This window comes from Lepidochelys kempii, chromosome 7, assembly GCF_965140265.1.
Source record: "Lepidochelys kempii isolate rLepKem1 chromosome 7, rLepKem1.hap2, whole genome shotgun sequence".
NCBI classification, from domain to species: domain Eukaryota; kingdom Metazoa; phylum Chordata; order Testudines; family Cheloniidae; genus Lepidochelys; species Lepidochelys kempii.
In genome coordinates, this window is record NC_133262.1 from 88,523,731 (window position 1) to 88,538,141 (window position 14,411).

The 14,411-nt window shown below is 38.6% G+C and overlaps 1 protein-coding gene across 10 annotated transcripts in view; it reads left to right on the top strand.

Annotated features, from left to right (window-relative positions):
• Positions 1–14,411, top strand: part of PCDH15 (protocadherin related 15) — a 1,355,521-nt gene that overhangs the window by 765,304 nt on the left and 575,806 nt on the right. For 6 of the 10 annotated variants that reach the window (XM_073353680.1, XM_073353679.1, XM_073353682.1 and 3 more), the window contains 2 exons: positions 2,305–2,319; positions 3,039–3,104. The exons of 1 other annotated variant lie outside the window; for it this stretch is intronic. In XM_073353680.1, coding sequence (XP_073209781.1) covers positions 2,305–2,319; positions 3,039–3,104 — 81 coding nt within the window. Of the gene's footprint in view, positions 1–2,304; positions 2,320–3,038; positions 3,105–5,361; positions 5,426–14,411 lie in introns of those variants that run through there. 3 more of the 10 variants (XM_073353690.1, XM_073353683.1, XM_073353688.1) reach the window with 2 other exon arrangements.

The window sequence follows — 14,411 nt, forward strand, 5'->3', positions numbered from 1 at the left end:
TAATAATAGTAGGGCCCAGATTTTCCTGGATGTGATAGCTGACAGATTTCTTCACTAAATAGTTGCTGAGCTATTAAGAGGTTTCCATTTTAGATTGGTATTGGTGAGGACCTCATAGAAGAACTGGTTGTAGAGAACAACCTTGGTTCTAGTGATCATCAGCTAATTCAATTTAAACTAAATGGAAGGATAAACAAAATAGATCTGCATCAAGGGTCCTTCTTTTCAAAAGAGTTAACTTTAAAAAAATTAAGGGAATTGCTTAGGGAGTGGACTAGCCTGAAGAAATCAAGGATCTGAATGTGAAGGAGGCTTGGAATTACTTTAAATCAAAGTTGCAGAAGCTCTCTGAACCCTGCATCCCCAGGAAGGGGAAAAAAAATGTAGGGAAGGATTGCAGACCAAACTGGGTGAACAAGCATCTCAAACAGGTGATTAAGAGAAAGCAGAAAGCCTACAAGGAATGGAAGATGGGAGGTATCAGCAAGGAAAGGTACCTCTTGGAGGTCAAAAAGTGTAAGGATAAAGTTAAAACTGTCAAAACGCAAGCAGAGCTGGACCTTGCAAAGGGAATTAAAACCCAAAGTAAAAGGTTCTATAGCCATATCAATAAAAAGAAAACAAGGAGAGAAGTGGGACTGCTAAGAACTGAGGATGGGATGGAGATTAAAGATTATCTAGATATGGTCCAACAACAAAACAAATACTTTGCGTCAGTTTTTAATGAGGCTAATAAAGAGCTTGAGTGTAGTGGCCGGATGGCTAATGGCAACAAGAGGATATGAAGGTAGACATTACCACATCCAAGGTGGAAGTCAAACTTAAACAGATTAATGGGACTAAATCAGGGAAGCTGGATAACCTGCATCCAAGAATATTAAAGGAACTGGCAGATGAAATTGCAAGCCCAAAAGCAAGGATTTTTGATGAATCTGTAAACTCGGGGGTCATACCCTATGATTGGAGAATTGCTAATATAGTTCCCATTTTTAAGTAAGGGAAAAAAGTGATCCAGGAAACTACAAGCCTGTTTGACTTCAATTGTATGCATGGTCTTGTAACAAATTTTGAAAGAGAAAGTAGTTATGGACAGAGGTGCATGGTAATTGGGATAAAATACAACATGTTTTTCCAAAGGGTAAATTGTGCCAAACCAAGCTGATCTTTTAGAAGATAACTGATTTTTTAGCAAAGGAAATGCAGTAGATCTAATCTACCTGGATTTCAGTAAGGCATTTGATACAGTTCCACATGGGAAACTCTGAGTTAAATTGGAGAAGATGGGAATTGATATGAGAATTGAAAGGTGACTAAAGAATTGGTTAAAGGGGAAAGTACAATGCGTCGAGATTTTTTTATTTGACCAAACTTCTGTTGGTGAAAGAGAGAAAATGTTGAGCTTTCCTGAAGAAGACCTCTGTGGAGCTCGAAAGTGTCTCTTTCAGCAACAGAAGTTGATCGAATACAAGATATTACCTCAGTCCCCCTTGTCTCTCAGATATTTAAAGGTATTGCTTTGCTCACTATTGCAAGGCCTTAGTGACTTAGACAGGTAAGTCCCATTTTCAAAAGTAACTTATGTATTTAGGCACCTAAGTTCCATTGACTTTCAATGAGTCTTAGGTTCCTAGGAGACTAAATTACTTTTGGAAGTGGCATTAAAGGCAAGTCTGTATGGAGAGTTAATGTGCAGCAAGCTGATGTGTGAACCTACAGAGCACCAGCCTGCTGCACTGTACAGAACTTCTAGCGCACGGCAGCAGTGTCCACATGGCCGCTTAGTGTGTGGCAGGGTAGAGCAGATTTACAGATGTAGGTTTACACACCAGCTTGCCGCCCACTGTCTCTCCATAAAGCCAAGCCCTTAGCCATTTAAGTCATTTAGACCTTGCAATGTTTAGCAGAGTTCTTCCTAAATATCTTTAAAAATCTATGAAATGGGAATGGTAAGATTTGCCAATTCACCTACCCATTTCAGTGGTATTGTGAGTGTCTTGGAAGATGAAAAGTGTTTAGTATTGTAAACTAACAGCATTTCTCCAATGTATGGTTTAAAGGAGTAAACAAGACTTTTGTCCTGTTCAGTTTATATAGCTCAGCAGCTTCTAACACACACATCAAATTTTGTATACAATGCTTTTATCTATTAACTTAATAAACTACACATTTGTATTTAGTAGCTCTCAGTGTACTGCTTTGTATGTCTTAAAATCTATCTTTAAACAACTACAACAAAATCTCTTACTTATTTTCTTTCATTATTCTGCTCTGCTTCCATTGATGACTCTAAACTTTTGACTCCAGACTGGCAATATGAGGGTAAGATGGCAAAATGTAACTTCCTGAACATTGCTTGTCTGTTTTTTTTCATTCTCTTTAGAACATTGTTAAAATTCTGTTCACTCTCTTTAATTAAATCTTTTTGTTGCAACTAAATTCCAATCATATTTGTTTCTGTTGTGAAACTTTAATTACAATTTATCCCTTTTAATCATTCCTTCATGTTCTTTGGGTTAAATTACCATTACATTATTTCTGTCCTGAAGGACTTCTGCTTCACAGCGGTCCCTACTGGTATATTTAGAGAAACATGAATGTGGGTTTATGGTGTAGCAACTGAATTGTAATGTGTTGTGATGTGGCAAAGACTTAGTGTGTGTATTCATGACATTGAAAGTAAAAGTGTCATAACAAATAGAAACTAGTACAACAATTCATAATGAGAGCAGGTTGTGAAATTTTCATTTTCATGGTGGGCCAGATCCTGAGGTTCTAATTCAGTACTTTCTCAGGAAAACTCAAATTTACTTCAATTAGAGTTTGAATAAAGATTAAATAAAAACCTTGAGTTTGGGCCCTTTATACCAGTAACTAGCTAACAATTATCTTGGCCTTAATCTTAGTTGCTTCAATGACCACTATCTCAGTGACTAATTATCTTGCTTCAATGACCACTATCTCAGTATGATTGTTTTATAGAATACAATATATAGAACCTACTGTGGAATTAGAAATAACTTCTGTTTTCATGTTTATAGACTGCAAGTTGGCCAGGGCTGGTCCTCCAGCCACAATAGTTCCCATTGATGAAGAAAGCCGAAACGGTGAGTGCGCTGCTTTTTTCTAAAAGATAATTACCTGGGCTATTATCTGCTTTACTCTGATCTATAGTGATCACTGTTAAGAAATCAACGCTGGTGGAATATACTCACTTTGCAATGATGACCACAGTAATAGGATTAAAATACTAGGCTCTGGGAATATCATGAATAATGTTTTCCATGTGTAGTTTTAAAACATCAGAATAAAAGTAATGGAATAAATAGGAATTTTTGATTATTTCCTTAAATTATGCATCTTGATAACTTGTTTCTTGGTACTAAATAGGCCATGTGATAATGTGTTTGGTATTAAAAAGAGTGTCTATACCATAACCGTTTAGGATTCATCACAGAGTAAGTACACCTGCTCGGTTGCTAATATTCAAATAATGTACCGAGTAGTTGAGTTTTATGTTATATGGTCAGTCCTTGCCCCACATGCAATAGCAACATATATACATAAATTATGTTTTATATCAGTGTGTTTTCATTTTTGCCAATCTACAGATATTTGATAATCTGTTCCATGTTGGTTAATCAAATTTACAAATAAATAACCTGCCAGTTTGATCTGCTAGATTAAAGGGTTAAATGTGGCAATCCTAAATGCCCAGTATCTTTGACTTATTGTGTTAGTATTGATTTTTTTCATTATCAAAATAAATGAGAGAGAATGCTTGATATAATATATAGTACAATAGTTGAAAATTCTTTTCAGCGATCATAAACGTCTTTCCCTCAAGCAAAATTAAACCAGTCCTTTAATTGACAATACAAAAACAGTAAGTGGGTCTGCAACTGGATAGGTGTCATTGTGCTTGCTATTCCTTTTTATTCTCCAGTATGGTAATTATTTGGGTTACACTCTAATAACTTTGACATATAATATGATGGAACAATGAGTATTATATTTTAAAACTGCAGTAAGCAAAGAGGAAGTATAATGAGAGGTAAAATTTTCAAAATGCCTGAGTGACTTGGGAACCATGTTTCATTGACTTTGAAAACGGAACTTAGGTTCCTTGGGCACTTGAAAATTTTATCTGAGCTCAGAGTTGTATGCATTTTCTAAACATCTTGGCGAAGATTTTCAAAAGGGAATGGATATTTTGATTGCTTCAGCTTCTGACTGCTCAGCTTGAGACACCTTACCGTGGCTTGATTATTCTGTGTTGAGAACCCAAAATTACTAGTTAGTCTTAAAAATCTTGGCTCTAGAGCACATTGAGCTGTGTTTAAAACAGAACTGAATGGCATTTGAAAACCATTGGAGCCCTTTTCTCCCTTTAACAATTTTAATGAATGTTCTGAATAATTCTGTGGTGGTTAGGGAAGGAATCCAGTTGTGCTTCCTGTGCAATTTGATAGGAGTAATAACATTGTTATCTTCTGAGATGTCCATTCAGGAATTCAGTGGAACAATGATAGTGATTTCTAAAAATTGCTTTGTTTTCCTTTTCCATGTTGTTTGTTATATTACCTTATGCATCCGTCAGAACCAGTGGTGATGCTTGCTAATGCTCATGAAATTTTGTAAAAGAAAACAATAGTCTGTCTTCACTTTATTGTTCAAAATCCCTCCTGGAAGAGCCATAGGATTATTCTGTTGACTATTTAATGTCTGCATTAAATTTATGCAACAGAACATAACACTTAGAAATGCACACTTGAGCAGTAAGTAATAAGAGTTATACTAAGTATACACAGTGTGCATCACTAGTGGTATCTAAGAAGTTGTTACTTTCAGCTTTTGGTTTGCAGATTTGTGAGCAAAGAGTTGAGGATAGCCGAGGACAGTGTGTGATTTACGTTTTTTTGGTGTATCTGAGAAGAATGTAGTGCAGTACAATGCAATACAAAACCAAGGGTTCTGACTACAGGACCACCTTTGCTCCTCCTTGCTTGCCTGCCTGAAAACTGTTTCTGTGAACTCACAGAATCAGAGTGAAGTACTGTTTAGAATGGTAGAAGCTTATGTCCCTCCAGGACTATACAAATTCTTCTGCTGGTACAGCTGCCGGTTTAATGTTCTTTTGCACTGAGAAAAAGAGCATCTATTACTGCTAATATTCTATGGATTTATGTTGCTCCCATACTGCTAATATTTCTATTCTATATAATGTGAAATGTTGTTAAAGACTCTAAGAGAATGGATTTTAGCCGTTGGTTATTTTTCCCTCTCCATGTGTTAACTTCCTTGTGGTCGCGTCCATTGAAGCTCTGAAAGACTGGTCTGAGGAAAATTGCAGTAGTAATTGTATCTACCTATACAGTAGGGGCAACGGTTGCAATTTCTGTGAGTGGAGCCTGGAGACTCAAAGAAGGTATATTATGCCTTTTTTCCTTGCATTTTTGAACACCAGCAAAAATAACTAACCAATGCAATACTAGTATTGTTTCAGTAGATAGCATTATCATATTTCTATCATTCAAAACAAAACTATACATTGAATTATTTGCTTTTTATTTCATGATATTTATGCAAAATTAACTTAATGATATACCTTAACATTCTTATGTAGGCAGAAGATTGTATACATCTATATTTCAGTTTCAATTTTCTGTTACACCTAAGAATATTTAAATATTCCAAAGCACATGGTATCTCTTTTAGATTGTTTAGGTATACTAAAAAGCAATAATTTTGTACAATTGTTTTTTGCTTTTATATCAATCTGTTGAGAAAGAAAAAGTGTTTATTGTATTATTCTTTGGTTAATTCATGGGATGAAGAGCTCTATTAAGATTCGGCTGTTAACCAGAGTACACATTTCACGTAGATAAGTTATCAAGCTCACTAGATTGCAAATAAGGAACAGTAAATGCTGTCATGATTTATCCCCCTTTTTTATCTGTGTGAAATCAAGGCTTAATTAAATACCTAAAGCGTGGTGATTTAAAATTAAAAGTGTAATAAGCAGAATAAGCAAAGTCAGTCAACAGATATATTCATTTAAAATACTGAAAGAGTAGCACAAAACTCCAAGGGTGTCCTAATTACATTTTACAGTAAGTTTATATCTGCACTTTTTCACTGCTTGATACAATATTTACCAATAACTTGGGTAGAATTTAAATATTTACATGTAACTGCCCCTGCAAGAAATGTACATACACAGTGTATGGTGAGAAATTGTTTTCTCCATTGTTTCAACTGTGCATTTATACCCTATATCTGCAACGCTTAGCTTTGTTCTTCCTTGTGTCATTAAACGGAGTTATAAATCATCAGTTGTTCAGTAAATATGGCATATTACAAGCATCAATTACAATTCACATGGAAATTTATGGAAAGAAGACATATAGTCCATAAATATAAGACATGCTGTTTCAATGCATCTCCTGGGTATTCTCCCATTGGTTTGAGTCTTTCCTCAGGCATCTTGCTGATCCAGGAGGATGCAAACTGTACATCCCTGCATAACGGGTATGAATCATCAAATGCGGAGAGCTTAAATGACCTGCCCATTCCTTTACAGAGTGTCAGGACATGGGCAGTAGGGGCGTGGGTTGAGGCTAGGTCCAAGTTCAGCCTAGAGGGTCAAGGTCAAAAGCAGCAGTCCATTCCAGTATCACACCAAGTCAGAGTTTATGTTGATGAGCTGCACAGGGTCAGAATCAAGTGAACTGGGAGGAGAGGTAGATAAGCTGGAGGGTAGGGATAGGATACAGAGGGACCTAAACAAGTTAGAGGATTGGGCCAAAAGAAATCTGAGGTTCAACAAGGACAAGTGCAGAGTCCTGCACTTAGGACGGAAGAATCCCATGCACCGCTACAGACTAGGTATCGAATGGCTAGGCAGTAGGTCTGCAGCAAAGGACCTAGGGGTTACAGTGAACGAGAAGCTGGGTATGAGTCAACAGTGTGCCCTTGTTGCCAAGAAGACCAATGACATTCTGGGATGTATAAGTAGGGACATTGCCAGCAGATCGAGGGATGTGATCGTTCCCCTCTATTTGACATCAGTGAGGCCTCATCTGGAGTACTGTGACCAGTTTTGGGCCCCACGCTACAAGAAAGATGTGGAAAAATTGGAAAGAGTCCAGCGGAGGGCAATGAAAATGATTAGGGGACTGGAACACATGACTTATGAGGAGAGGCTGAGGGAACTGGGATTGTTTAGTCTGCGGAAGAGAAGGACGAGGGGGGATTCGTTAGCTGCTTTCAACTACCTGAAAGGGGGGTTCCAAAGAGGATGGATCTAGACTGTTCTCAGTGGTAGCAGATGACAGAACAAGGAGTAATGGTCTCAAGTTGCAGTGGGGAGGTTTCGGTTGGATATTAGGAAAAACTTTTTCACTAGGAGGGTGGTGAAACACTGGAATGTGTTACCTAGGGAGGTGGTGGAATCTCCTTCCTTAGAAGTTTTTAAGGTCAGGCTTGACAAAGCCCTGGCTGGGATGATTTAGTTGGGGATTGGTCCTGCTTTGAGCAGGGGTTTGGACTAGATGACCTCCTGGGGTCCCTTCCAACCCTGATATCTATGATTCTATGAATCAGCTGAAGTAGGGTTAGCAGAACAGACGCAAGGTGAGGTGTCATGAATGGAGCAGGGGACCAGGAACTGAAGCAGAGTGAGGAATTAGGAGCAAGATAAGGTATCAGGAGTGTGCAGCAGTGTCTGTTTTCGGCAGCAAGCCAGGGATCCTGAGCTAGTTACACAGACAGCATTCAGCTATTTTCCCTAGGCATTAAATAGCATGCCTGGGCCAATTAGGATATGCAGTAGGTTCTTCCAATCAGGACCTCTGTGGGTGGGGCATCCATTAGTGCTTGAAACTGTAGGGCTCATAGGCTGTTGTTCCCCGCATCACCAAAGCTGTTGGTTGGCAGTGCGGACATGGCAGTCACCCAGCAGCTGGCAGACCTAGGTTCCAGATCCATGGATCCTCACACAGTGAGTCAGTGGTACAGAGAGTACTAATTCATGACTCTTACATTCATGTTAATCAATCATGTTGCTTCTCAACACAGTGATACCATCTTCTTGCACTTGGCTATGGTGAAGCTGAATGATGGACACAAATAGATCCAGTGCAATTCAATGAATTTTCACCCTATTCGCTCCCTGGGAGATATGGGAAGTAGCAACAATGAGACAGTGCACTTCTCATCTCTGTCTGGGACTCAAATAGATGTTATAACAGGGAGCAGTACTGCCCTCCTACATTACTTGAGATGTACAAAATCAGGCAGCAGAATGACCTTGCCTTGCTCTTTTCCTAGATCTTAGCGCATTTGAGCAGTAAATAAGAGCACCACTAGCATGCTGCTTCTCCTGCACTTTAGTGCTCCCTGGGTGTCAAAGACAGCAGCATAAAGTGGATACCCTTATTCCTCTTACACCTACAGGGGAATTAAAGACCAGAGCCACAAAAAAAACCTCCTGGCTATAATGTTTGTGGCAATATATTCCGCACACCCCTCGTTCCCACCATACACACACACAGGCACAGATGTCACTGGATTCAGTGGAATTGTTATCTTTGACAGGTAAGGTGTAGAAGAAATTGGAATCATGGCAAGTGATAGGCATCGCTGTGTGCTATGGGGCTCTGTTTTGTGAGGACTCCATGGGACCATGGGACCTCCCAAGAGGTTTACAGAAGGAATGGACAGATAAGAGCAGGGGTCAGAGCTGATGGATCCATTAGCTGGGCTGCAATAACATTAATGCAGTGGCTCCAGTACCACCATGCAGTCTTTGGGAAGCTGCCTACCCCTCCATCCCTGCTGTGGAGATGCCCAGGAGAAACAGCCTGGCAACCAGCCATGCCCCTGGGGAAGGATTTGATTAGTAATATTTTATTTATGTTAGTGGAAAAAATAATTTCATTTTAAGCTGTATATAAAAATTAAATTAAAAATACATAGCAGCAAAATGTCATAAAAATAGTACAAACAACAACAAAACTATGGAAAGCCTTATGAAGGAAACAAGCATAAAGAAAATTAAAGGCTGAGGGTCAGTTGGAACTGTAGTCTTGGGCAGTACAGTTTTTTTTAAGAATACAGTTTGTAGTGGCACACACAGGTTTTTTAGACAAATATTTTATTTTCCATTACAACGCATGTAGAATTGACAAAAAGAAATATGGCGAATTTTGATATATGAATCTGCAATACAATGTATCTGTAGCAAGAGTCATTTGTTCAGTCAGGAGGCCTAGTGGTTGGGGCCTGCGACTCCAGTCCTTTCAGTTCAGTGTGTTCTGAACCCCTGGGTGGGGTTCAGCTCCGTCGACTTCCTTGCTGGTAACCCCTCATCCTGCCCATCTCAGGGCTAGGCAAAGGGGAATCTGGGATGGGTAAGGGGACCTGGGCCCTTCTGCTCTATCAGGCCCTGGCCCAGGACCCCCTACCCAGAGAGTGTGATAGCATGTCCCGCCTCCTGATCACCTTCCCATGATCCACTTCTTACCATACCTGCTCCCTCAATTTGTGGCTTGGTTGTTGTTGGGTTACAGTCCTTTGTTTCAAACCGCAAAGTCTTGGGACTGATGCAGGTGGCCCTCTGGTACTCTTGCACATGGTTCTCCCTACCTCTTGAGTAATGTCTAAAAGGTTTGTGTGTGTCGCGGGGCGGGGGGGAGAAGAGCCACAGCTGGACCTCTTCAATCAGAGTTTCTTCTATTGTTGCAGGGAAGCCCTCCTCCAGGAAATAGCCTCTCTCCTCCCTTTTCCCACCTTGCCTGGGTTGCTGAAACTCTCTCTATATTGGTCCTTTCCCAGGCATCTTTGACAGTGCCTGAGAGGTGGAACTTTTCTGGCCCAGTATTGCTCCAGCCCTGCCTATGCCCTCTGTGTTAGTGTGGGGTGTGTAAACCACTTCACAGTATCCAATACCTTTCAATGCCCATATGAATTTGCTAGGGTAACAATTCTTACAGTAATAGCAATATACTTGCCATTTGATTCCAAAATTGACATTGTTCAGTAGTTCAATATGCTATGGAAACTGCAAAAGTGATACTGAATCTTTGATAGTGGAAGGCATTTGGACTATATGCAATTTCTAAGATGCAGAGTTGTACAACATACATTTCCAATGGCAAATTATATTTTTTCACCAAGGAAAATCAGTGCTCTTATAAGTGCATTGTATTTATGTTACCATTCAATCAAGTGTGGATGGATGAGTCTTTGAGGATGGTCAGTGGTAAAGGCCAGAAAAAGAAGTGAGCTTTTAGGAGGAACTTGGAAGACAGCAAGGAGGCATGGCACACTGAATCAGGGAGAGAATTCTAGGTAGAGGTTTGCAAGGAAAAAGGCACAAATGCGAGTGACAGGAGGCAAGAGCATGGTAAGGTGTGAAGCATTGAGAGAACATACAAAAGACCAATCCTGGAATGAATTAATCCTGGAATCCCCCAGAGCAGAAATTCTCAGAGAATGAGGAGTTTCACCATGCTAAAAGCAGTGAAGAGGTCAAATAAAAAGGAAAGGGGAGGAGAGGAGGCTCTTGTACAGTGGTCCAAGTTCTCTTTTCTGCATGCTTTAGTTCCCCTTGGACTTGTATGGAAGGTCTGTCAGGAGAAGGCTCATCTACGACTACTACCTCTAGAATGGAAATATTTCATCGTGCAACTGCTGCTCCTTCTCCTCTTCATAAGTTAGAAAATCATCATTTCCCAGGCACTTATGTCTGTAGCGTCTAGCCATTATTTCATATATTAAAACATACACCAATTGTCCTAGGTGATTGGGTGTCAGGGTTTTTTACAATTGTTTACAACTTCCTGTGTGTGCCTTTTGGAGAAATTTGGTGGTTTTGGATGGGTGTCTCAATGAGCAGAAATCAAATTCACAGAACCGCCTTTTTAATGGCAAGTAGGCCATCCTGGTCATATTACCCTCCCACATTGGGAGTGCACATGTGAGTTATTACAATCTTACACAGGTATTTAGGAGAGGGATTGGTCCAGGATAAGGAACTGTGGAGAGTAGAAAATAAGACCCGCCATATACCTAATAAAGTCTCTTCTCTTCTCTTAAGCTGCTCTGCAATTCTGCATTATGGAATACTGTAGTTTTGGGGGCATCCTATGTAGCACCCCTGCTGCCGGACCACTGTTCACAGTGTTTTGCAATTAGTGTGACTTGAAGGGCTGTGGATACACTTTACTTCTGTTTTATTTGAGGAACTAAAAGGAAAGGAAAGTAATTTTACAGATAGTTGAATGGAAGCCTCCTTCAAAATCCTGAGGTCATGGACAGTTGTTAATGAAGTTACTTGGGTTTATTTATTGTAATCCTCAATAGGTTTTGAGCAATAATGATATTTGGTATGGTAATATACGCAAACTACACAGGGTATTTTTAAATCTAATCTATATATATTTAACAAGTTGTAGTATAATGTACCTTTTCAGAGTCCTGCTAATGATGTTGGGAATGCAAACCTTTAAAACATACTAAAATGGAACTGAATTAAAAACTGGGGATTTGTGTGCCCTAATATGTAAAACATGCATATATACATTTAACTTTCACACAAGGCACATACTTATCAACTCATAGAAGTAGTTAACTAACTGGGAACATTTTCAAGTAGCAAAACATGTTTTATTTAATCATGCTGAATGTTGCTTCTTCAGTAGAGGAAATAACATATTGTACAGCGCTAGGTCATTTCCAGATCAGTTAATTTCTGGAAAACAGCAAAACTGTTCCAAATCACTGATGTCCAAAGAAAAATATGTATTCCTTGGTTTCACTTTAAGCCACATTACTACCTATTGGTCTATTATAAATCTGGTAAGTGATTATCCTATATATTATACATTTCATAATTGCTTACTACTAGGCAGTATCTTTATATATGTAATTGAATTGCAGTTCTAATAAATAACCCCATCAACCTGTAAGATTGGTTTTAAAATACAGTGCTATAGAAAATGTAATCATTTTGTAACAGCTGACTGTTTTCTTTTCAAGAAAACTGAATGTTTGGTGCATAATGTATATTTAACTCTGACACTATAACTTCATGGTTAACATGATTTGCTTAGGTTGCTCAATATCTTTATCCACTGACAAGTTTAGTTATTCCGTCCTTTATTTTCTACTTTGAAGTAGCTTGTCAAACAAAACCTTAGAGACGATCCAAAAAAAGACACCTATGCAATATTTTTCAGGCATTTTTTCTTCAGTAAAGAATTGCTCATCTGAAAAATAAGACTTCAAAGTCTCACTGGCAATAGACAGACAAATACAAATAAGTGAGATGATAAAGCATAACAAGAACTGTTCAGTTTTAATGCAACTCTGGGGAAGTCTGTCAACAATCCTGGATACCGTCAGCATTAGATTTTAAATTAGTGAATAGGCTTCTTTAACAACAACAACAAAAGGTTTTGATACCTAATGCTGCTGTTAATATTACTGACCATACCACTAATGACAGGAAATTTAGCCTCCAGGAGACCTACTAGTCTTCAGTGAATCTATTAATAACCATTTTCTTTAGTTCTATGCGCAAGATGTTACTGCTCAACTTGTGAGACTATTGTGAGCAGCGTGTGTACTTAAAGTTGCCACAGAATTTCAGTTGGAGAATAAAACACATTTAAAACATATTTTTCAACAAGTTTAAATTTCCTGGGAAAAATCTCTCTGAAGGTGCCCTGCAGAAGGTTGACTATATTATTAGCATATGTAAAAAAAGTAGCCTGCTTGGATTACTTTACTATAATTGAAACACCCACAATTGGTTGTGGTTTGAAAGTACTTAGTGGGCACATCAAAGATTTCCCTACATTTTAATCTTTCAGCAGTGAAATTCAAGTAAATATATACTAATATGAAGCAACTAAGAAGTAAGGCCTGTAGGGTCTTGATGCATTAGGATCCAATTTAATTACATTATCACAATATATACAAGAGAGAGGCATGGCCTAGTGGCCTCAATAGTGATCTGAGAATGCACGCATGAAATCCCTGTGTTCTATGCCTGTTTCTTAAATGCACTCCTCTGTGGTTTTGATTCAGTAACTTATTCTCTCTGTTTATCCATCTGTAAAATAAGGATAATACTGGTGGATTCAACTAGCATGGAACTACTGTGGGATTGGTTCCTTTTCCCCTCAGCATTGGACTTTCCATTTCCGTCCGCTCTCTGCATCCCTCTTACCTTCCTGCTCTCCTACCCTGCTCAAGGAAATGTTCAGTAAAGTTTACTGACATGTGTGCAGTAAAGTTAAATAAGTGTGGAAGTGTTTTCAGGGTCAAGGCCTTAATGTGGATCTACCAGGCATATACTCCCTAGTTTTTTTGGGGTGGGTTTTTTCCCCCAGACACTGAAGTAGCAAACAATATGACAAGGGAAGTGTTCTGCATTCTAGTACGTCTTCATCCATGTACAACAGAAATGTATTATTAATTTGTATTTATTTTTGACAAATATACCAGGAACCATGTGAAAGGGCCTGATCTGAGATGATATCAAGACAAAAAAAAGATTCTGATAAATTTAATAAAAGCACTTTTTAGATATTCATCTGAATTGACTTGCCAGTACTCTTAAGCTTCTGCCATCAGTATTAAAAAATAAGGAGGGAAATTTTTGTGAGTAAGTTCAGCTTTTGAGCATTGAGAGGCAATAGATTTTTTTTTCATATTTCTACACATTCTTTGGGTTTTACAAAACATTTTTTTTTCTTTATCGGCTGTACGTTTAGTGCACTTTGTTTTCACAGCATTAAAGTTTGAGGTTTCTAAATAAAATATATTGCGTTGTAGTAAATTACAGTTCACAATACAAAATTTTATCTGAGCCCATTGCACTTTTATGATAAATAAAGCTAATGAATATTTAATTTGTGACAATATTGTGTTCATGTCTCATGAATGTATTCATTTAAATCGGAGGCAAACTTGTACTGTTTCTAATCAAAAGGATGTGTCTCAAAACTAACCTGATGCAAGTGTATCCCCTGTTGGTGTTGGGGAAGAGGGCATTTACAGGTTTCCCTGTAAGGATATGAGATGTTACAGGCCCCAGCTACGGAACTTTGTCTCTATAGTTCTGTTGCCGCACAGGCTTTTCGCTCTGGAGGTCCCCTGTTCAGTCCCCCGTGTGTCAGCCAAGATGTCAGCCTTCACCCAAGCACTGATAATAGTCATTAACTTCAGCACACTCCAAGTATGCGGAGCAGGTTTGAACTGATCTCCCTCTCATTTTATTTGTGTTTTTATTAACAAAGTCATACCCTAGTAAAGGGTTGAGGGTGTGGTCATTCAGTGTTTTTTGTTTTGTTTTTCAATGTTTTACACTAAGTACAGTGTTCAAACTTTGTATTAGATCCAGT